The following is a 26,098-nucleotide window of genomic DNA, read 5'->3' as shown; positions in this document are numbered from 1 at the left end:
CCGTGCATTGCTTAGTTATGTATTCTATCAGTGCTTCAAATGTAAATGTCAAAATCAATACACTGCGAACAGCCATTCTTATGCATTTGAGCAGACAAGCTTATTTTAGTAAAAATCCCTGTGACTTGACATTTGACACAGTCACCTAAAATCAATAGGGGGTCATCTACTAGTCATAAACAACCTCAATACCAAAATATGAAGACTGTTGACCAAAGCATTCTTAAGCAATTGAGCAGACAAGCTTTTTTATCCCTCGCCGATGGAATCGGGAGGGGGATATAGTTTTGGCGTTGACGTCCGTCCGTCCTTGCCGCATCCACAGAAGAGTTAATTATTGGCTAGGGGACAATAGGTAACTGTTTTTTCTCGCTTGATGTCTTCATTCCGTAATGTTTTTGTGGCTTTTTCTTTTGTGTGGCTTAAAAAAAACAATAGAAGAGAACAATGGAGTAGCCACATAATTACTGTCCTGGAACGCTGTCCGTCCGTACCTCCCATCCGTCCATCTGTCCGTCCGAATTTCGTTTCCGGAAGTAGTTTCTCTGCAACTACTGGTTGGAATTCAACGAAAACTTTATGGGAATCATATAATATCAAGGGAGATGCGGCAAATTGTCAGTTTGTTCCGCGTCAAGACCCTTTGACTCAGAGTTAAAATGGCCCGTTATTAGTTATGTAGTATGCATATAGAGTAAAAATCGTTTCCCGCACTACCTCTGCAACTACTGGCTGGAAAATTCAACGGGAACTTTATGGGAACCTTCAATACCAAGAGATGATGCGCGATATCGTCAGCTTGTTCCGGTCCAGACACTTAAACTCAGAGTTATGGGCCATTGATTAGTTATGCAGTATGCAATATGGAGTAAAAATCGTTTCCTAGCGCTAAGTTCTCTGCAACTACTGGCTTGGAATTCAACAAAATTTATGGGAATCTTCAATACCAAGAGGGAGATGCGCATATCCGTTGCCTTGTTCCGGTCAGACACTTTTAACTCAGAGTTATGGCCCTTGAATTAGTTATGCGGCATGCATATAGAGAAAAAAATTGTTTCCTCGCTACTTCTCTTGCAAACTAACTGGCTGGAATTCAACGAAACTTATGGGAACCTTCAATTACCAAGAGGAGATGCGCATATCGTCGCCTTGTTCCGGTCAGACACTTAAAAACTCAGCGAGTTATGGCCTTTGATTAGTTATGCAGTATGCATATAGAGCAAAAAAATCTTTACGGCGCTACTTTTCTCTGCAACTACTGGCTGGAATTTCAATGAAACTTTATGGGAACCTTCAATACCAAGAGAAGGATTTCGCCATATCATTGCCATGTTGGGGTCAGACACTTTAACTCAGAGTTATGGCCCTTGATTAGTTATGCAGGTATTTTCCATATAGAAAATATTCGTTTCCTCGCTACTTTCTCTGCAAACTACTGGCTGGAATTCAATGAAACTTTATTGGGAACTTCAATACCAAGAGGAGATGCGACATATTGTCGCCTTTTTTGGGTCAGACTTTTAACTTAAGAGTTTATGACCCTTGTTAACTTAGGCAGATACAACAGAGCAATAATCGTTTCCGTGCTACTTCTCTGTAACTACTGGCTGGAATTCAATGAAACTTTTATGGGATACTAAGAGGAGATGTGCATATAGTCGCCTTGTTCCGGTCAGATACTTGTAACTCAGATTTATGGCCCTTGATTAGTTATGAAGTATGCATACATCTCATTGGCATTTCCAGATATTACTATTTAACACAAAGTTATGGCTCTGTTATTGCCCTGAATATTTAGCAAGTTCAAAGAATATTACTGTTAATGCCATGATTAATATATAAATAAAGCCTCATGTTTTCAGTTGTTGTGTTAATAAAAACCAGTACTCGGTGGGGGATATAAATTCAACGAATTTGCTTGTTTAGTCAAGATCCCTGTGACCAGTGACCTCAAAATCAATAAGGGTCATCTACAAATCATTATTAACCTCCATGCCAAATATGAAGACTGTGGGTCAAAGGAATTTTTTTTAGACAAGGCCCCTGTGACCCTGACCTTTGACCCAGTGACCTCAAAATCAATAGGGGTCATCTTCTTATCATGACTAACCCCCATGCCAAATATGAAGACAGTGGGTCAAAGGATTCTTAAGTTATTAAGTGGACCAACTTTTTTTAGTCAAGGCCCCTGTGACATTGACCTTTGACCTGGTGACCTCAAAATCAATAGGGGGCATCTACTAATCATGAACAACCTCCATGCCAAATATGAAGACTGTGGGTCAAAGGAATCTTAAGTTATTGGGCAGACAAGCTTTTTTTAGTCAAGGCCCTGTGACTTTGACCTAGTGACCTAAAAATCAATAGGGGTCATCTACTTACCATGACATTGTGTCGCCTTGAAATCGGCGGTGTTGGCGGCTGTGGTGTCGGTGTCCGCCTCTCCTTCAACTTTTACGGAGGATAAGTCAGTCATTATAAGTCGGATTGACTTCAAACTAGGTATGCATGCTTCTTATAATGACCCAAAGTGCAGTGCACAAGAACCGGTACTCTGCACTTCTTATTTTTTGAGTTATTGCCCTTTGTTAATTTTCATACTTTATTTTTGTCCGGGCCATTTCTCCTAATGTATAAAAGCTATGGACTTGAAACTTTATAGGATGATAGATCTCATTAAGAAGAAGTGCAGTGCACAAGAACCGGTACTCTGCACTTCTTATTTTTTGAGTTATTGCCCTTTGTTAATTTTCATACTTTATTTTTGTCCGGGCCATTTCTCCTAAGGTATAAAAGCTATGGACTTGAAACTTCATAGGATGATAGGTCTCATTAAGAAGAAGTGCAGTGCTCAAGAACTGGTACTCTGTATTTCTCAAGAACTGGTACTCTGCATTTCTTATTTTTTGAGTTATTGCCCTTTGTTAATTTTCATACTTTATTTTTGTCCAGGCCATTTCTCCTAAAGTATAAAAGCTATGGTCTTTAAACTTCATAGGATGATAGATCTCATTAAGAAAAAGTGCAGTGTACAAGAACTGGTACTCTGCACTTCTTATTTTTGAGTTATTACCCTTTATTAATTTTCATACTTTATTTTTGTCCAGGCCATTTCTCATAAATTATAAAAGCTATAGACTTGAAACTTCATAGGATGATAGATCTTATTGATAAGAAGTGCAGTGCACAGAAACTGCTGCTCTGCATTTCTTATTTTTTGAGTTATTGCCCTTTGTTAATTTTCATATTTCATTTTTGTCCTGGCCATTTCTCCTAAACTATATTGTTCACAAGGCGACACATCCGACTCGCGGAGTTCTAGTTAAGTCAAGGCCCCTGTGACCTTGACCAATAGGGGTCATTTACCAATCATGACTAACCTCCATGCCAAATATGAAGACTGTGGGTCAAAGGAATCTTAAGTTATTGGGCAGACAAGGAAAAACCAACGGACGGGGAGACATCCATACTTACAAAATGGTACTTATGTGACTTTGCCTTTGATCTTTTTAGCCATTTTCAGTCACATAAGGTTTAAAAAAAGACACACAAGTAAAAACGGAATGAATAGGATCAAAGAGAATTTACTGTTACCTATTGTTCTCCAAGTCACACAAGTATCTTTGGGTTTGTACGGACGGACAGGCTGATTCCAGTATAACCGCCTTACAACTTTGTTGTGCGGGGGTATAAAAAGGGAACATACCCGTGAAATATTTATTATAAAGTTACCTGCCCTTATGCAATGTATTTCAATTAAAAAACTGAACAAGTTTTTGATGTGATTAACTTTGACCAAGAAATTGCACTTAGAAGTAAATAAAGGCCTAAAATTATAATTATCGGCTTTTAGGATTATATGTTCTTTATTTTGACAGTGAATATGTAAATCAAGTTTGATGTGAATTACAAACATGTTATATACAGTGAATTACTGCTCATTTGAACTTGAACCATACATTATGGTACATCAACATACTAAAAACTGATATTTACTTGGCATCTTATTACGCCTTTACTTGGTATCTTATTACACATTTTTTGTATCAAAATTGGCCTCTCTAAAAGGAAAGATGATACTAGTAGATGATAAATGTGGCAAAGTCAAAACACAACACACTGTTTAGTTTACAAAATCTATTGTTAGTAAGAAGTTCAAATGTACAAATATTTTATTGCAGAAAACAAAAAGAAAATAAAAAGTCAATTAAATAATCAACCACAAAATGCAAAATGTTTTAAGTATTGTATATTTCAAATGGCTTAATTAAAAACATAGATATTAAAATCTTGATTAGGCAGACTTAATTGGTTAAAGGAAGTAAAGTCTGTTGGAAAAAGTTGAGCACTTTCAGCAATATTTCAGGTATATTAGTCAATAAGTTGGGACCTAAAATTTTATTCCAGTTAACTGACTATCTATTATACAACATTTAACATTTTATTGAATTTGTTTCATTTTTGTTCTTTAATATGAATAAGAAAAAACTATATATAAATAAATGCATGAATGTGTCCAATATATAACAACATGGTCCAGCCATAAACAATAAACATAACTTTAAAAATATTAATACATTGCAAACATGTTTAAATTTATATACAGTAAAGATAATTATAATCCATTTAACAAAATCTAGTATTTTTAACTTTTTGTTTCCTTTCTTTATGTCAGAATACTTCTTTGAAACTAAAGCAAAAGATGTTGACATGATACTAGCTATACAAATTTGATATTTGCAACACAAAATGCATAACAAGGGCCGTAACCCTGCATCATGATTTGCTTTAGCTCTTAACCAGCTGAGTTTCATAAATGAACTTGTCAAGTTTCCATTTTTGGAACAGTTCATTGTAAATTCTGGGGTATCAAGACAAAAATTTAAAATCAGTCCGCCAACAGTATAGAGCCTGGTCAGACTACAATGATGTGTAGGCTGGCCTTGTTCTTTACTTGTGGCAAAGGCTTACTGATTACTTTCCGACCCAGTAGGGTAAAAGGTTAAGAAAAGTAATAACTAATAGTTTCATTAATAGAAATCTAGCATTAATAATTACAGTAACAAAAGAGATAATCCTAAATTTTATCTGTTCAACAGAGCAATTAAAAATATATTATATGATCATCTATATTAGTCCCATTATACAGAAATATATTCAACCAGTGAATATTTGTCATAGAAATGCAGTGTTATCCCAGTAGGGGAAAAAATGGCATGATGATCAAGCAAAATTTTCCAAATATGATGTACGGTATAAAAAATATAACAGGTGTTAGATGTGAAGTCATAGGTGTTGATTCTGTATTTAGAACTTTATCACTCTATTCAGGACAAGAAAATTTTACTGGTGTTTTTGTTTTTCATACTTTTTACATAAAAGGTAAAAATTAAATATAATGTCATCAACTGTACCAGTGTTTAAGTAATTTAAAAGTTTTTGATATCACACACCCAACTGATGTTGTTCTCACAAGTCATGATATACAAGGTATAATTATAGTTAGTTAAAAGAAAATATTTTCAACTGTCAACAGTTGCTAAATATCACAGATGAAACAATCTTCTATAAATATTCAAAGTTTCTACAGATTGAGTAAGTCAATTTTGATTTCCAGTTGTTATTTTGATCATGTGACCCTTTGACCTTATGACCTCTGGGAACCAGATGCACTAGGATCTGACCTCAGTGAGGCTCGGGAACCAAAGCTGTTGTTCTGACCCATTCCAAGTTTTTCAAATGTGCTCAGCACAGGAAGGGACGGGAAATTATCCTCGTCTGAGTTGATTACTTGTATTCCTACAGGAAAAACAAATGATAATTATTACACCTAAATTCTATTCCATGACAATAAATAAAAGATCAGTTCTCCCATTACTATGTACGTTTTTACAAACAAGTCTCATAGCTTCAGAATTATCCTTTAACTTTACCAATACAATGTACATGTATATAGACAAAATTTAGCCTTGCTGGTTTAATCAATATTTTTGAAATTCTCAACAAATAAGAAATACTTCATTTCTTAAATAAAAACTTTAAATTTGAATGAAATTGATACTGATAATAATAAAACACCTATTGATGAAAAAAAAGAAGAAAAAAAGAGCATATTTAGCAACTACAAGTTTACGCATTTTTGCATAACTTCAATGTTCCTGAAATCAGAGAATTTAACTTTAGAACTTTTGCACATTAAGGCTTAGTTAACTTACCCTGATCTGCCATGTCCCAGACAGGTTTGTCAATTGCATGGTCCATACAATAAGTCAGTACCTGGTCAAGTTTCAAGGCACGAGCTCTCTCCCTGAAGATACAGATAGTATATATTTTAAAATGGTGGGAGACTTTAAAAAGGCTTTGAGCACCACACTAAAAACTATATTCCGGTATATACCGGACAAGGCGCTTAAATGAGTTGAGTTTATGCTAAAATCTCGCCATTTCACCTCATGGAATGAACTTTTAAAACATCTATTTTATCTATACACACCGATTTATATTTGATAACGAATGAAAATGTAAGAATTGGTGAAAAAATTATAATTATCCTTTAAATTGATAGTAAGAACTTTCATACTGTTAAAACTTTTATTGAAATCAAGAGGAAGACTTTATGAGACCATACAAGTGACACATGGAGATTATATCAACAACCTTATATTTCCCTTTCATCACTTCTCGATGGTAGAGATCTTAAAGATTTTATAAAGCTATCTAACAAGCAAGTAGCTGAACCACTTGCAACTTTCTTTCATGTGGTGTATAGATAAACTTACATGATAAAAAATAAAACCTCTTGTCATAAAAATATACAGTATCAAAATCTTGAATAAAAAATGTTACAACTCTTCTTTTTTTGTTGTTGTTGGATTTTAAGTTACATCAAACTTTCCAGCTATACTGGTGGAGGAAGACCTCTTTATTTAAGGCACTAGTTGACATCTGAGTAGAACCCCAAATATTCCCTTAGCTAGCTGGATAGCTTCTTCACAAAAAGGAATTCATAGTAAAATTCAAACCTACAGCGGTGAAGGATATGAGGATCAAGTCAACGTGTATGCCCCATATTAATTTGTTGTATATTGTTGAATCGTCTGTATCATTGTGTCTTTTGACACATTCCATGTACATGTAATTATAATTTAAAAATGTTGACTGATACAATAAGTTATAAAGCTATAATTACTTGAGTTCTCTTGTGTCCATCATGCAGAATACAACTTTGATCACAACTTTCTGTAGGACTGGATCGTTGGTCTTGGCAAAGTTCAGTAAGATCTCCTTCAAGTCTGGCATAGACAGCATAGTGTCTCGAGACTGAAAATTGGAATAATGAATATAATATTTTAATAGAAATGAGGTTAATGATATAAGATATATATAACTGAAAGTCAACCATAATACATGTTTTACTTAAATAAATTATAAAAAAACATAGGATTTTATAAAATATTTGTAATACAGAATGTACAGTATATTACATACAAGTGAATAATGTTCATGTTCTAATTTTTTTTTTGTGGCAGTCACATCAAGTCATACTCAAGACAACATAATGGACATGTGATGACATTCAAAGTTCCTGGCAAGATTCTTACTGAGAGTAAGGAGGGGGCAGTGATTCAGTAAGTAGGTTGATTACTTGGAGACTCTAAATATCATTTTAAAACTGTTACAAATTTATACAAAAGCAGTGTAAAATAAGTGTCATTCCAACAATGTTAAATGATCCAACACAATACATGTAATAATATTAAGTTATTAGGTTTAATATAAGGAATAGTAACTTTTGAATTTCTCTATCTATCCTACAATACCTGATCATGTTCAGCAAAGTAAAGCAGTATTTTCCCAGCAAGAAGGCTTAGCTTGTTGTCATTGGTTCTGATAGGAATGTCCAGCAGTATCTCCAGTAACTCCTCCTATAAAACACAATATGGGCAGGTTAAAATAGTAACTCCACCCATATACTACAAAATATGGGTAGTTTAGGTAGCAATAAACAATAAACATTTCCAGAAAATACTTCTTGAACGTTGAAGTCATAAATAAGTGTTCATATTTAATATGAAATTGGTAAAAAAAGTACAAATAACACCTCTTGTATATATCATAAAGTTGGCAGATAAAGTAACAAATAACTTCTCCTATATATCATAAAGTTGGCATAAATACTCCCAATATCATTTGGGCAGGTGGCCAAAAAAAATCCTCCCATAAACCATAATATAGGCAGATACAGTAACAAAATAAAATCCTCCCACAAACAATAGTACACAAACAATAGTATGGTCAGATAACTCCTCCCATATACCACAGTATGGTCAAATAACTCCTCCCATATACCATAATATGGTCAGATAACTCCTCCCATATACCATAGTATGGACAGATAACTCCTCCCATATACCACAGTATGGTCAGATAATTCCTCCCATATACCATAGTAGAGACAGATAACTCCTCCCATATACCCTAATATCCTGATAGGATATATGGGAAAATATAGCTAGAATGTAATTTATATGACCTGTGGTGGTTTTGTTGTTGCTAAGAGGTAATCCTCTTGAAAGGTTTAATTTATTTTTAAATATTACTTTGGGAAGAACTGATACTATATTTGTTAAAATATTACTGCTTTATAGAGGGCAGTGCTGCAGAAATTGTACTATACAGTATATGAATAATACGACATACCTGTGCACAGACTACATCAGAACTCTCAATGGCAAGCAGTTCCAATGTCAACAAGGCAAATCTCATTGTCTCCCAGTCATTACTCTTACATAGATGTACCAATGCTTGTGCTAGAAATACAGAAATATAACAGTTGGGAAGAGAACGTCACAAAGAAAACATGACAAAAATGAATAATTTCCTTGCTTGTTACAACTATACTGCATTACTATTGTTTGTGCAATTTGCAAATTTTTGCATATCTATAATGGTTTTGAGGCATGCAAAGAATACATTAAATAAACATCATGTTAAAGTGTATAAAGCTACATATTTCAGTGCTGCAAAAATCATTGTTTGAATTTTGAAAATACCATTCTTCCAAAATACCTGTATGAAAAAAAGTATTTAAAATTATTTCTTTAAAAGTGAATGGAGCAAGGCCAAAATTGTTCATAAATGGTAAAAAAATCAACTTAAATTAGCAGCAATATATTTTGTTCCAGAACATTTTATTCTAATTACATACAATATTTATCTGTGTTAAATAAAAGAGTCATGATATGTTACAACTCTTTTGCCAATCAACTGTTAATAAGTTTTATAAAAAATATTTCTTTTAATACAGCTTTATACCCTTTAAAATTAAATAAAGCCAAACAACATGAAACGAAAAAATTTGCATCTTTTAAAAAAAATGCCTCCCTCTTTATATCCCTTGAGATTAATTTTTACTTTTTCCAAGTACTATGTTATTACACCCTTAAACATATCAAAAATCAATATAGATCCAGTTGCACAAATTATAACATTTAGATACCTGGTGTGTTCCTTGTTGTAAGATGAACACGTATCTCACTGTTGAACACGAGTTCCAGGAAAATACTTGCCACCATACGCTGAGTTTCTATAGAGCCAACCTTTGCTGCATTAGCAAGGTCCATTAATCTGTGACAATAGACAAATATTGACAAGTTAAATTGTGTCAGAATGTAAGTGTGACACTGAACAAAATATCATCTATTTTGTTTGTTTGTTTGTGTGCTAGGTGTGTTTAAAGTGTCATTATGATCATTTTTTCATTGTCAAGTTGGGCTGATTTTTTCTACAGTACATTTCAAAAGATTTGCCTGCTATGATGGTGATATTATAAAATGTTTACGATGAAATGTTAATCTGCCTAAAATAAAAAAAAAAAGACTGCCCTCTCTTTTTATAAATTGAACATTACAGGTATACTCTGATGGATATCTACAGAAATTTTCTAGTGCCATGTTGAGTTATTTATCGTTCATGCAAAGAAACTTATAAAGTTGAAAGGAATTACGGCAAAATGTAAACTTATTTTGACTTTCATTTGTTCACTCACTATATACTCTTGGATGGGCATGTCACTTTAAGTAACAAATAAATTTTATTATAACTTCAAATAAGTACTCATCTACCATTATGTATTATTTAATGTAGTAGAACCACTGACTAATCACAAGCTACCTTAATTGTATTCGATATCAAAGGTGGAATTCAAACCTTCAGTTAAGTAAGATTACAAAAGATAAAAGTCAGTGATCTTAAGTGTAAGATAACAGAGACCCCATCAAACATTACACAAAGCATATACATATAGATAATTAGTTGAAATCAAATGAAAGTGGACTTTGTATACTGTTTTGACCCTTTCTTTGTGGCTACAAAGAGTCTTTACACATCTAACTAAATATTACCCATGATCCTCTGCCACAGCATGTCTGTTTTCATCACTCTGACATATGGTGTATAATGCTCGTGCAGATTCTTGAATAACTCGTGCACTGTTAGAGTGAAGAAGTGACGTCAAATTACGTACCCCACCCACTTCAACAAAGTTGTCCTGAAAATACAGTGATAAAAGATAATTATGAATTGCCAAATTCATGTAGGATTATTAATCATATATATATATGTCTATATATAAAACAGATGAAGCAAACTGAATGGTAGAATCAAATATTAGAATTTTGACTATATTCATCAAACAATACTGTAAGTTTCTGCCATTTTTCTATCATTAAATACCAAAGTACGACATAGGAATGAAAACATAAAATAAAACTTTTTTGCCACAGAGGCATCTTATATATTGTTTTTGCAAGACTATTCTCATTCTTGGTGGCTATAGGCAAGAGATTTTAATCAACAAACTTATGGTGTCATCAATTTATATATACATTTTTTTGTGTCGTAAAAAGGCACAAAATTTGATTATACTAATTATCTGGCAGGTATACCTGTATGGATTGAATGGTGATAAGTTCAGACAAGGCTTCCACAGCATACTCCTGAGTAGGTTCATCATTGGAGATGATCATGGCTATCAATACATCTAACCTGTAATGTATGGTCTTAAAATCATAACATCTAACCTGTAATGTATGGCCTTAAAATAAATACATTTAACCTGTAATGTATGGTCTCAAAAACATTTTACATCTAACCTGTTATGTATGGTCATAAAATGATGATGTCTAACCTGTAATGTAATTATGTATGATCTTAAAATCATTACATCTTACCATGTAATATGTGGTCTTAAAATCATTACAGATAACCTGTAATGTATGGTCTTAAAATCATTACATATAACCTGTAATGTATGGTCTTAAAATCATTACATTTAACCTGTAATGTATGGCCTTAAAATCATTACATTTAACCTGTAATGTATGGCCTTAAAATCATTACATCTAACCTGTAATGTATGGTCTTTAAATCAATGTGAACATTTTTCAAGTTGTGTTTGTTCTTCTTTAGATTAATTCTTTTATCAGTTTGTACATGACATAATTTAATTGAATTTTAACCACTATTATAAAATTAGAAAATTTTTGAGGAAGCTGATTTGGGGATCTAACAGCTGAACCGGCGGTGGGAAGTCGGAAAATGTACATTCCGCGCAAGCTGTACTGTATCTATCTAAATTTTTCACTGATGCTGATTCATTAGGCAATTGTAAGATTTTAAAAAAGAGCAAAAAAAAATCAACAAATTTCTTAGCAAATCAGTTCGACATACCCTCCTTCAGCAACAATTCTGAACTTGTTGTCATCACCTGATGCAGCCATTGTGGCCATCTCATATGCTGCAGTCCGCTTATCCTTCAGTTTAGAACTGCGTGCAAGTTTCATCACATCCTCAATATCACGTTCTTGTACTAAATATCGCTCTATAACATCCCCAACCTAAAACATAATTAATTAACAATTACTATAGTAACATTCCAAACTTAACATAAGATTAGTAATCATGAACATTTTTACTTGCTTCTTCTGGATACTTTTCTTTATGACTATAATGCCTATTCTATCATACCAAAAACATTTGTGTAAATTTACTTGTAAATTTATTCCATTAAACATATAAACTTGTTTATTGCAAATATATGTTCCATCAAAAAATATAGACATTACACTATAGACAGAGGAAACTACAGTACTCGTATATAATTAACACATAGGTTTGTGAGTAACGGTGAAAATATAATCCTGAGGAAAATACTGTTACCTAAAGGTATTTTTACAAGGGATGGTATTTTTGATGCTACTCACAAACCTGTGTGTTATTTATTTTCTAACCCTAAACAAATACTTTATTGGGACACTGTTTCTATTGGTTTTCAGTTTCAAGATTTTTACTGTGAAAAAGTGCTATTACTTATTGTTTCAGTACAAAATTTTTAGTCACATATTACACTGGAATTAACAGTATGAAAATGGGAAACTAACATTACAAAAATAATGACGTGTAGTAATGCAAATTGGTCAACACTATACATGTTTTAGCTTATTCTGTCACATCTCGAAAATTTAGCATACAAAAAATAAAAGATCATGATTTTCATAAAAACCAAACAAATAACTGGAAACTGAATGTTTAATATTGCATTTTCATCTAATATTTGATCGTAAAAGGTGACCAAAGTATAAAATGAACTAAAATTAAATTATATGATAATGTTAAACATACCTCTATTCTGAAGCTGTACAGTACAAGCCCACATGTAATGTTAGAAGCAAGTAGGATTAGAGCATGTATTCCAAATATGAATGTTGAGTAGATATTTTGTCTGGAACATCCATTTGTAAACTCTCCATTTGTACAACCATCACTCTGTAAAATATTCAATATTATACCATTAACCTTGTATTTATGGTAATACAAAGATCTGTATGGAAAAGCGACATTCACAGAATACAGCCAACAACAACAAGTTTATTACAAACTTACAATAAAGCACTCTTTATATTGTAAAGTGTTGAGCAGAATGAAGAAAATCATGAAATTGCTTGTGAAAAAGAAAATCTAAAATTTTCTTGCTTAATCTCTCAAAATTTTCACTGCAGTTAAAATTTTCAGGACAATTTTATGTCATATATTTATAATATCATAAAAAATCATTAAAAGATGTTTAATATTCCTAAATTCGCACTATAAATAATTGTTTTCATATAGACTCTACAGATCAAAATATTTTAGTTTCCTTAGATATAACATAACTGGTGCAATTTACTATCAAATACAAGACAAAGGTTTTTTACTAATCAAAAACATCTGACTACATTCAAGAAAGGAAATCAAAGTCAAAATACTCTTTGAAGCTTAATTTCATTAACAAATAAAAAATTTAGACCAATTTAAGTTCAATATGAAAGAAAGGGTTATTAATTAAAATGTCAAAACAGAGACACTTATGGTCCATAACAAATAGTATGCTTAAAAGAATAGCAGGGGCACCTTTGTAACGATGGTTACAGTCCCTTCAATTGCCCCATTTTGCATGGATTTCATTCTTGACATTCTTTCATGTTAAGAAATTTGGGTTTATGTTTATTCTTGGATACTTGCCGATACCTTACTACAAAATCATCATATATAATAAAATCACAGTGTTAAAGTGATAAACAACCTAAAAAAAAATTCTTTGTCCTACATTTTTTATCAAATGAGTCCATTTACCTAGAACTGTCTTTAGTAAGGATAATTAGTCTATTTAAACATTTAGTCAATTTAGATAAACTTAGTGCACCTGAAAAAGTAGTCACAATGGTTGAGTAAGTTGGTACCTAACAAAAAAATTAAATGCTTTGAACAGCAATAGTTGGTCACTCTACTTCTCCTAATTGCTATTTAAATTGTTTAATTTTTCCTTCTTATTTCAGAATATATAGCAAATACTGACCGCAATGTCCGTGATGATGTCAACAGTAAGAAATATTGCCACACTCATTATTGCCAATCCTATGATTCCCACAATTCCACAAAACCAGAAACGCCTGAAAAAATACATTTAAAGTCTTTGTCATCCATCATCGGTTGATTGTACTTTAAACATGAACAAGAGCTGTCAGAAGGACAGCGCGCTCGACTTTTTTAGTGCTTGCCTATAAAACAAAACTTTGACAGTTAAGGGCACACAAGACTTTAACTAGGAATTTCTAAGTACAAATCAAGAAACATTTTCACAGAGTTATCTTCTCTTGCTTACAGATAGGTCTCATGATGGCACATAAGAACTCCAACTTCCAAAGTAATATCTCAAATGGTTAAGTCAACAAGTGGACAAGAATGAAAATTTTAACTGAGTTTCTAAGTCAAAAAGGGCCATAATTCAAATAAAATCCTTAACAGAATTACCTTCTCCTGCCCATGTTTTGGGACCATGATGGTAAACAAGTATTCCAACTTTCAATTTAATATCTCAACCAGTTCAGTCAAAAAGTTGACTGGTACAAAAAAGTTAACCAAGATTCTAAGTCGATAAAAGGCCTTAATTTTTAAAACAAATCCTTGACAGAGTTACCTTCTCTTGCGTACAGATGGGGGTAATGATGTGAAATAGCATTAAAAGTTTCAAAGCAATATAAAGGGTTAAGGCAATAAGTGGATTTTACCCATATTCAATGTATTTTCTAAGTCAAAAAGGGGCATAATTCTGTCAAAAACCTTGACAGAGTTATGTCCTCTTGTCTGTTGATGAAGGTCGTGATGGTAAACAAGTATGGTCAGTTTCAAAGCAATACCTCCAATGGTTTTGAAATAAAGTGAGGTGGTACAAAAAACTTAACCAAGCTCAATACACTTTCTAAGTCAAAAAAAGGGCCATAATTCTGTCAAAAACCTTGACAGAGTTATGTACTCCTGTCTGTAGATGGAGGTTATGATGGTGAACAAGTATGGTAAGTTTCAAAGCCATACTTGTAATACTTCTGAAATAAAGTGGGGTGGTACGAAAAACTTAACCAAGGTGTGACGCCAACGCCGACGCTAACGCCGACGCCGGGGCGAGTAGGATAGCTCCCCTTTTCATAGAAAAGTCGAGCTAAAAACTGTTCATTCTGTTACAAATACCTACTATTATACAGTTCTTAATGATCATAACTTAATTTTCTGCTTTAGCATTTGTAGTGCATTGTTTTTAATTAATACAGGTCAAGTAACAGCAAAATGACTTTTGCAAGACTTCTGTAAGACGTTCCTTATATAAAGGTATTCATATGGTATGATGAAAATTAAGAGATTAAAGACACCATTAATATTTAAAGATTTTGTTTTCTTAAAAAAAAAAAACTGGTTTCTACAATCTCACAAATATTTATAAAAATAATGTCACAGAAAATAATGTAATGTTAACATAAATTACAGTGGCCTATATACCTCACCTGTATTCATACACATATTGGGCTTTTACTGAAGATATATGCTGAATGATAAATGTAACAAAGTTACACCAACCTATGACCTATTTTGACCCTAAAACAAAAAGTTGTATGTACAATGTACATGTATCATGAAACTATATCTTACATACATTCATACTGACCTGTGAAAAGTATTTCCAATATAGCCACCGATACGAGTGAAGCCGGGCACAAGGTACCAATATGGTAACAGGTAAGCCAGTAACCAGAAAATCGAGTACCAGTGTGACGTCAAAAGATACAGGAACAGTGCCAGTGAGTGCATGTATAATAAAGTCTACAAAATATTGAAGAAAAAAAACTATCAAAAACATTCTGTCTTTAACTGCAATCTTAAATAATATTAAACAAGGAACATGACAATGCCACAAAACCAGGTTTTCAATAAGAGCCATCACAAACAGGGGCTATGTTCTCTGCTTTTTTTAATTACCTTAGATGCTTTATTGTGTTTGGGTAATTTAAAGGTTCAACCATTTTTCTTCCTTTAGTAACAGTGATCTTGATCCTATGGAGGCCAAAATCAACCGTAAGCAAAGTCTAAAAATAGCTTGCATTACAAGTGCTTTCATTACAAAAGTCGATCTGAACTCTAGTTATTGACCAAAAACCACCTGTTTGAGGCTGCCGGCCCAAAAAAACACCATGCCATACCCCAACCAAATAACAAGGATTTTCAAAAATAACAACAGGATTGTGACACCAGTATTATGTTAAGCTCAATCCACACTTGCCTGAAGTCTGACAATACTTTATATTGTTGGCTGGATTTTGAACTTATATATAAAATCCTTAAGTAAAACAAGAACTGTCCGAGGACAGTAAGGCTCGACTATTCGAAAAAGTTGTCACAAGGGTGTTTTATTGAGTATAATAATGCTTACCTATGAATACATTGCTCGAAAAGGTACAAAGGCTTATTATTAAGACGTTTTATCCAGTAAATCACTGCTTTATTATCATGAATGCATAAAATTGTCCCAAAAAAGGCACAAACCCTTCAGTAGCTATGGAGATAACAGCTTACAAGCAAAACTTTACCATGAATTTTTAAGTTGAAAAAGGGGAGAAAAATCTACCTAAATACAAGATAGAATTACGGATTTTGGTCAGTGACCTACAATTATGGCCATAAATGCATATGTGAAGTTTTAAATAAATATCTTTAATAGTTATTAAGATGTGTAAAACTTGCATGTAAACATTAACCAAGAGGCTAAGTAGAAAAAGGGAGATAAATCAGCCTAAATGCAAGATAGACTTGTTACTATAACAAGAGCTGTCCGTAAGACAGCGCGCTCGACTTTTTTATTGCTTGCCAATAAAAAAAGTTTTTGCAGTAAAAGGCAATACAAGAATCTCTGTATTTTTAAAGTGAACTAGTTGTTTGATACCCTTGAATATTACAGCAATGTTTATATGACATAATTTATGGTAAAGTGAACAAGTGGATAGGAATGAATTTTTTTAGATTTTTTAAGTTTTTTAGTGCTTGCCTATAATACAAAACATTGACAGTTAAGGGCCATAATTCAAATAAAATCTTTGACAGAATTACCTTCTCCTGGACATGTTTGGGAATCATGATTGTAAACAAGTATTCCAACTTTCAAATTAATATCTCAAACAGTTCAGTCAAAAAGTGGACTGGTACTAAAAACTTAACCAAGATTCTAAGTCGATAAAAGGCCTTAATTTTTAAAACAAATCCTTGACAGAGTTACCTTCTCTTGCGTACAGATGGGGGTAATGATGTGAAATAGCATTAAAAGTTTCAAAGCAATATCTCAAAGGTTAAGGCAATAAGTGGATTTTACCCATATTCAATGTATTTTCTAAGTCAAAAAGGGCATAATTCTGTCAAAAACCTTGACAGAGTTATGTCCTCTTGTCTGTTGATGAAGGTCGTGATGGTAAACAAGTATGGTCAGTTTCAAAGCAATACCTCCAATGGTTTTGAAATAAAGTGAGGTGGTACAAAAAACTTAACCAAGCTCAATACACTTTCTAAGTCAAAAAAGGGCCATAATTCTGTCAAAAACCTTGACAGAGTTATGTACTCTTGTCTGTAGATGGAGGTTATGATGGTGAACAAGTATGGTAAGTTTCAAAGCCATACTTGTAATACTTCTGAAATAAAGTGGGGTGGTACGAAAAACTTAACCAAGGTGTGACGCCAACGCCGACGCTAACGCTAACGCCGACGCCGACGCCGGGGCGAGTAGGATAGCTCCCCTTTTCATAGAAAAGTCGAGCTAAAAAAGTATTGTAAATTTCAATTGAATATCTCAAGCAATAATTGAGATATTTGACTTTACAAAAAACTTTTACAAAAATTTCTAAGATAAAAAGGGGCATAATTCTGTAAATATTGTAGGCAGAGTTATTAAACTTGTCAGTCTGATGTACATTGTTACTATAAATAAGTATTGTAAGTTTCAATTGAATATCTCAAGCAATAATTGAGATATTTGACTTTACAAAAATTTTTTACAAAAATTTCTAAGATAAAAAGGGGCATAATTCTGTAAATATTGTAGACAGAATTATCCAACTTGTCAGTCTGATGTACATTGTTACTATAAATAAGTATTGTAAGTTTCAATTGAATATCTCAAGCAATAATTGAGAAATTTGACTTTACAAAAAACTTTAACCAACGCAGACGCGGAAGGGACTACAATAGCTCTCATATTCTTCGAATAGTCGAGCTAATAATGGACTGTTTTAAATTCAAAACACAATCAGCTAAATCAAATAAAAAGGCATTTAAATCAGGCCTTTAAAGTAGGTTTCGCAATGATTTTGTGCTGGCTGGACACAGTTCATGATAAATCTACAAACATAGGTCTTTCAATTCAGGTACTTTAGTATTTCAGGGCAATTCTGATGAGAATACAAACAAATACACCTCCCAATACACAAATCTAAATACAGCTTTGTACCCAATAATATCTTTACCATGACATATCTTACAATATGTGAGCTGTTGAAAGCAATACATATATAATCTATATAAATAATTTCAAGTTTAAACATAGATAAATTCTGTTTAGATTAACATTCTACATACATGCATATCCCTCACAAGACGTTCCCTCCAGTTTAGATGCTTTATTTCATAGTAGAGGGCTGATTTCACAGATGGTATCTTTTCTTTCTCAGGGTCAAAGTTCATGGTCAAACTGCTAGACATTGACCTCAAATCTGACATGTCCTAGAAAAGTAAAAGTAAAAATTATCACCACAACAAAACCAATTAAAGTATCTCTAAATGCTGCTATGAAGTTCAAAAATCCAGGAGCTTGGGTAATATTTTTATAGATTTGCACCAAGATAAATGTTTGTGTCATCATGGAAATGTTTCAGGCAGTATTAGAAATGAACATTAAAATGTAGCACTGAACCATATAAGACAATAGGCAATGACCCCAAAACCATTTTATACTGTCTACTATTCTTCCAAAAAAAAGTCCAATGTTTTTTCAAAAGAAGTTTTTTTTTTAAATATGTACACAATATTTTTTTGTTAAGAAATGCATCAATGATTTTTTTCTAGTTTTCTGTTAATTTAGACAATTGCAAAAATATTAATACAACTTTTCTGCAATAAACATGATGAAATAGTTAAAATCTACATTAAATGTGTCTATAATTTACTCACGTCTCTGCTTTCTGAAAGAGGAACCATTTGCACCACTGAGTTGGGTACCAGCTTGTAATCTGTAAGACTGAACACATCCCTGAGATATTGGCCATTATACCTGCAAAAATATCAAATCTATAACTGATCTCTTCAGAACGTACTTGCAAAACTATATACTTCATTGCATGATTTAAATATTGAAAGATGTAGATACATACTGTGACATAGTCATGTAGAGAGATCTGAACGTATATGTAATGTATGTAAGGTTTCTGTAGAAACAGAATATCATTTTGTGATGGTATGTACAGCCTGTGAAAATTTAAGAATAAAATATGTACCAAGCAAATTTTTTCGTTTACACATAATTTTTCTTGTACTATATTTAATGTATGTAAATGTATTGATATCTCTATTTTGTTTTGGGCTAGAGGCCTTGTATCCATAAACATTTTGTCATTGTCAGAACTGATACTTTCATAAGCCTATGATTGTGTAACCAGACTGTAAGCTGTTTAAAATATTATCCCTCAACCTGCTGGAAACAAATTGACTTTGCATCATCTGTAATCTGACATGGCTCCATACCGTTTACTGAGTAAATTAAATTTTCAACATAATATCCCAAAAATTGATAATTGACAGTTCCAAAAAGAAGCTGGACGAGTCCATTTAAGATACTTGGTAGGTTAAGGGTTAAATAAGTTACAATAACATTCTGATTTTTTACCTTAGTCTAAACTGAAAATCTTCTCTGCCAATCTCATACAGAATGTGGAGCATTTGTGCTCGCACCCTGGCAACCTTGTCATCTGGCTTCACCACAGTGATGAACGACTTGTACTGAAAATAAAGAAAATTAAGGGGGAAAAAATGAATATAATATATGTTACAGGGTTTTACGGGACGCAGAATTCTGTGTCCCTATACGCATAAATTTTGACATGTACGCATATAAGTTATCCACTTGCGTCCAAGTGTACGCACAAAAATAATCCTAGACAATAGATATTATTGTTTCTGACCTGACATGATTTTATCTCTTTCTTCTCGAAGCTCACAAAATTCCATTTAAATCTAATACACCAAGCAGAAAATGCTTGCATTGTTTATTTCGGAAGTTAACATAATTGAAATCTACTGCGCATGCTATTTGCAAGTGCCCGCTGCAGAAACTGATGACGTCTATCGTGCAAGCTACAGTAACTGATGACGTTTACCGTAAAATCTATTTTAGGTAGCTGTTTTTGGTTTTTCTGTTGCTATATTTAGACGAACTATTTATAACAAGCAATTACTATTGGTTAGCGTATCCAATGTCGATGTGAATGTATTTTGTACATGAACGGCGATAATAAAAAAGGCAGTGCTTTTTGCAAACTTATTTTCATAGTGTTATAGAAATTAAGTCACTGGGTATGTTATTATCGTTGGTGTTATAAATATAATGGTTTCGGCAAACTTATCTTATGACTGGGACATCAAGTATGAGGAGGTGCAAAAGCGGTTTCGTCAGCCTTTTGTTATATGATATTTTTAAAAACGCAACATATTTAGCTGACTGGTCTGTAAAGTTATCTATTGTGTGTTTACTAGTTCAGCTAAAATATTTACAAATAGATCAGTACAAATTTTCAGTCTGTTGGTGTAATCACCTTATCAATAACAAAATATGCTACTAAAACTTGACATTCCAGCCACTCAAAGACTTATAAGCCTTGGAAATAGCACATGATATTATTGTAAAGGGCTACTAAAGGGCTATAAAAAAAACCTAGTGATAAAAGATATTGAAATCATATACTTCTGTATTTACTTCTTAGACTTAAACAGTGTCTTAATATTCATTCAAGAAAACTTTTTTTTAATGCATACATACTGCCTCACTTGGACTACTGTTGTACTATTTGGGGAAACTGCAATAACGAACTACTATCTGATGTCATTAAATTTCAAAAAAGGGCAGCAAGAATACTCCTTGACAAAAATTTTGATACACCATCAAGTGAATTATTCAAAGAATTAAACTGGATGTCTTTTGACCAAAGAATCATATACAAAAAGTCAATTCTTATGTATAAATCAATTAATGAACCTGACTTTCCAACATATATGAAAAATAAATTCCAGACAGTAAACGAAAGGCACAACTTAAACCTCAGATCAGCACAAAATGCAAAGCTAATTATACCAAAACCTAAAACAGAATTCTTCAGAAAATCATTTGCATACTCTGGACCAAAAATATGGAATGACATACCAGTACATATAAGAAATTCCGATACTCTTCGGAAATTTCAATCAGCTTATATCAAATGGCAGTTTTCACCTTAAACTAGCTGTTGATTTATTCCTGTTGTATAAATTACTTATATGTATTTTTATTATTACTATATTACTATTGTTATCGTTTCTTTTACTTTTGTCCCATATTTTCCCAATAGGAAAATTTATGATTCAATGATGCCAAATGATGATTTCCTACTCCAATTGAACTTAAATTTATGTATATATATAGATATATTTTAGTTATATTTTAAAATAACTCATGAGCCAATATGTATTAGATAATAATATCACTTAAATTATCATTTGAATTTCCATGGTGTATTTATAAGTATAAATATTGTTTTAAATAGGTACTAAATATTGTTTTAAACATGCACTATGTTAGTTTTACCTATCTGTACATATTGCTCTTTTTCTCTGTATTGTTATACAATCATATCATTTTTTGCTTTATCAATCATTACTTCAATTTAATTGATCTATTTTAATAATATTTGTGTATATATGTTGTAAGTAAGTAAGTAAGTAAAGGCTTTATTTATCGAGGCTACACATTTGGTTTCCCTGGCAATCTTTCATGTGGGCCTCTAATAAAAACATAATTTACAATATATACAACTACAATATTACAAAAATAATTGCAACAACATTATGTTACAATGTACATTGAAGTTTTGTTTTTGTATATGTTGTGTACATGTAAACTGATTGTAATAATGTTATGCTGAGGCCCACATGGAAGATCGGGAAACTGAATGTGTAAGCCTTGTTTAATAAAGTCGTTACTTACTTACTTACTTACTTACTTACTTACTTCTTATGAAAACAGTACAATATACATGCATATCTCTTACAGGGTAAATAAATGATTTTAAGCAAAATAGAGTGGTCTTCATAGTCTTTTATAGTGAATATAATTTTGGACCCCTAAAATTCAGGCCTGGACCCCTACTTTTCTAGGCTGTGCATCCGCTGGACCCCTAAAATTTCAAAGAGATGTAAAACCCTGTGTTACAAGGGACATCTTAATTTTACTGTGTCAGTTGTTTTTTTTAAATGATGTTCATTTTCAACTTCACAAACATTTATATGCAGAAAATATGTTCTTCCAGTGAGAGTATTTCTCGTTTTCCAAAAAGGATTGACTTGCATTAAATAAAAGATTGTAAAGCAAAACTGCTTCAGACTTGTTTTAATTTCATGAAAATATGAATTTTAGTAAAATATTGTCAACAATACAAATTTAATTATGTATAGTCATTTCCAGTTGCAGTATCAATTTGGTAGTATCGTGGTAGTCCCCCTTCTTAAGTTCTTATGCAATTTTTTTCAAAAGCTTCCTGCTGAGGTTGCAGAGGTGACTTTTTATTGGAACTACAGTTGTTTTTTTTGTTAACAAACACAAATTGTAAAACATCATTACGTGGTCAGGTCTCTGTCGAGTTAACCTTGTGGAGACTTCGAGATTACATATCTTCTTTAAACTTGAAATGATTGTAATGACAGCTTTAATTCCTTTAAGAGTAATCAATTCCTTACCATTTGGTACCAAGATATTGAAAATTGGTGACAAAATGTTGGAGTTATGGAGTTCATATTAAGACAAGTGCTGAAAAATGAGCTGCGAGTTGCATACCTTTACTAAATATATATATATATATCATTTTTTTATTTTTTGTGGGAGATATAGGTAATTGAATAAAAAGCATATACCAAATATTAAAACATGTTTAAAATGAAAAGTACTGCATTTTACATGGTTTTGAGAGGTAGGGGGTTGAAGAGTAGGTGAGGGGGGGGGGGGATTTGGGCCGAGGGTAAAGACCAATCAACGGGCCGAACACCTATGGGATTAGTCCAATAGATTAGACGGTACAGGCTTGTTATAGTTTTATGTTGGTCAAGCCTGACGTCTACTAGTTATTGCTCATAAACGCAGAGCATTTAAAAAAATGTCTATTGTCTTGCGTTTCAAGCTTTATTCAAAAGCTTATCTTCTGTTCTTTCAATTGCATGGTCTATCATTAACAAAAACTTTCAAACAATGTACTTATCAATTAAAAATAAAATATAAATATCAGTCTATTTTGCTCATCGGCCATATTGGTTAAGTAATTTTAGCGTTTTACAGATTGATTCCAATTTTTTGAACGGAAAAATATATTCGAACACACTGACGGTGCATGGGCAATTATTTCGTTGAAATAATATTCCGTTAGAAACTTCTGGACTCATTTAAACGCTTGCATTTGAATTAGCCAATCAGAATTCGCGCACTGTATGGCGGCCATTTGTATATCGGCTGTACAAGGAATTTAATTAAATGAGAGGATTTAATCATGACTTTTCGGATGTGACAGTTCAATGATTTTGTTAAAAGGTATTCATTTTTTAGTTTTGTTCATAAATAGGTCAAAATTAATGTAAATACACGCTGTTTTAATTGTTTAAATTCATTAGATCTAAATTGATGTCTAATGTCAATTTTTTTGCTACACGATTTTGCAAAGATGTGTTAAGACCTAACGTAACATGGAAAATGAAAAATGTAAAATATCAGATTAATGAATGATAAATATGAAATAAGTTACGTAAAGGTCTTATAATTAGGACTACTATGGGATATGTATATGCTACATGTGTGTCCTGTAATTCAGAAAAAAAAGGGAATTAATTCTTCTTGCTGAAAGATGACAAGTTATTTTTATTCTAATTTGTATATATAATGACCAGTATCAACCAACTTAAATGAAACGTCTGAATTATTTTCATGAAATATTAAAGTATATTGGAAGAAGACTATTCGGGCACTTTGCCAATTAATTTCCAATTACGAACCAGAAGAAAATATATTTATAAATTATATGGTGTAGCGCGCATTATACTTTTAAAACAAGTATACATATTGAAAGAAATATATAAAATAATATAATATCTTTAATAATTTACATGGAATTCCTTGCTTTCGACGTAAATAATCATTTTTCCAGATTTTTTGTTAATTTACAACTTGGTAACAATGGACGCCATGTTACGTCATATCCGCCTAAATAATATATTGACCTACATGTAAATCGCTGTCGTCTACAAAAAAAAACACTGTATAGATTGGACACTACTAAATATTTTTCTTCTTTGTTTACGTACATAACAAATATGTCGAAGTACTGCCAACCCTTCTCGCGAGTTTTATTGGCAGGAATAGTGCGCATCGGATGTGTTAGTGAAAGGTGTGAGAGGAAGAGAAAACCTGAAAATGAACTTTATCAGCACAGTGAGAGACACTGAAAACCTTAAGTCATTGTTCAAATGTTTTTATTAGTAAGGACACGGATTTATATTACTATATATATAATATAAATCCGTGGTAAGGATGACAGAAAGATTTAAAAGTAAAAACACAACAGGTCAACTAATACTGTATCTTAATCACTGCCTGTTTGTATTAGTTTAGATCAGGCAGGGTGACAATGTTCCTTTGGAGTTGGTTCCAAAGTGTGATACAGTGGCGGGGGGGGGGGGGTGGAGAGCTTATGTTAATCTCATGTAACCTGTATTTTCCGTAGAATAAGCTTTAAGACAAGGTAGATTAGATTTTAACAGCTACATGTACCAACCCAACAACTGATTTCTGATTATGACTGGGTGGTGCTCATTGTTGTAAAAACTGTTCTTATTAAAAGTGATCTATGTAAAAGTAAAACGTAGAAATACAGTACTCAGTTAACAGATCTAAACAATGATAAATTTGCACTGCTAGTAAATTTTCTGAGACTTGTGCTGATCTGACTGACAGTGTTAAAAAGTTACAAAAGTCTTATAGTCATTTGAAATGAATTACAATGATTGTTGGTTTGGTATTGGGAAATGTTCTATTTCAGGTTTCTGGTGGGGATAAGTTGGCTATAACACATTGTGTTACTAAGTCTCTGATATTGTAGAAGAGTATAAGGGAATTTCGTAACCTAAATTATTGTACCCAATTCCATTCTAGGATATTTAGCATGTAAGTAACCCTACTTCTGTATGTGTAATTATAATCTGACATGTTATACGATGTGACTGACCTTTGGATTCTTTTATAATATACTCTCCGAGAATATTTTGCTAGGGATGCCAGGCACTCGACTAGAAGAGTATACATACTTGTACAAGTATAGGTGTGGTAGGCTGCAGTTTTGACATATTTGTTAATTCTAACATTTTGTTGAATGAATCGGAGTGGGTGTCCCTTTTAGGGTAGTATGTGTTTTCACACAAGTTCAGATATGGGAGAGATGATGACACTTTTAAATAACATTTCAGCTGCAGAAAGGCACCTGGATAGAACCAGTTAGGTTGTAAGGTCATATGACGTCTGTCATGGTTCAGAGAGGTCTCAGCTTCTAATTTGCATTACTTAAACCAGAGTAGACCACTGACCTTCCATAAGCCAGGCAAAAAGCTTCCTCATATGTTAATATTGGGATTCAAACCAACAGTGTTATCACAACTCAGCCCCATAACATATCAACCAGAGGCCCAAATCAATAGCATATAGCCTCGTCAGATAGCAGCATTGTCCTCTAGATGCCCTTGTCAGCAATTTAATGTCTTCTAGGACAGAATACACACAAGATGGCATAATAATTCAGTGCACAGGTACAGGACATTACTGTTTAAGTCAGTCCAATTTTAATCTTTACATCATCTATTCCATTGTGTCCAATATACAGTATCTAATTTACAAACTAAGCAAGAATTCATACAC

The 26,098-nt window shown here is 32.6% G+C and overlaps 1 protein-coding gene across 1 annotated transcript; it reads right to left on the bottom strand.

The window, feature by feature from the left end:
* Positions 1-5,027: 5,027 nt before the first annotated feature.
* On the bottom strand, positions 5,028-24,423 carry LOC132739145 (uncharacterized). The gene is made up of 16 exons (XM_060726800.1): positions 24,298-24,423; positions 19,790-19,902; positions 19,078-19,177; positions 18,487-18,630; positions 15,536-15,690; positions 13,895-13,988; positions 12,682-12,825; positions 11,731-11,897; positions 10,947-11,046; positions 10,404-10,549; positions 9,500-9,627; positions 8,701-8,810; positions 7,821-7,925; positions 7,190-7,320; positions 6,216-6,307; positions 5,028-5,799 (listed from the first exon to the last, which is right to left on the bottom strand). The coding sequence occupies exons 1-16, from the start codon at positions 24,328-24,330 to the stop codon at positions 5,648-5,650; spliced, it is 1,914 nt and encodes a 637-aa protein (XP_060582783.1). The 5' UTR covers positions 24,331-24,423; the 3' UTR covers positions 5,028-5,647.
* Positions 24,424-26,098: the final 1,675 nt, after the last annotated feature.

This window comes from Ruditapes philippinarum, unplaced genomic scaffold (genome assembly GCF_026571515.1).
Source record: "Ruditapes philippinarum isolate M1 unplaced genomic scaffold, ASM2657151v2 ctg545_1_1_1_1, whole genome shotgun sequence".
NCBI lineage: Eukaryota > Metazoa > Mollusca > Bivalvia > Venerida > Veneridae > Ruditapes > Ruditapes philippinarum.
The sequence above is the reverse complement of the archived record's forward strand: the minus strand, read 5'-3'. Positions and strand labels throughout refer to the sequence as shown.

Excerpts from the sequence above, each read along its gene's own strand:
- LOC132739145 (XM_060726800.1), bottom strand. The coding sequence starts at position 24,330 with ATGATTATTTACGTCGAAAGCAAGGAATTCCAT. Across the intron at positions 13,989-15,535 it reads ATTGGAAATACTTTTCACAG|GCGTTTCTGGTTTTGTGGAA; the intron begins GTCAGTATGAAT and ends GTATTTTTTCAG. Across the intron at positions 12,826-13,894 it reads ACATCATCACGGACATTGCG|AGTGATGGTTGTACAAATGG; the intron begins GTCAGTATTTGC and ends AATATTTTACAG.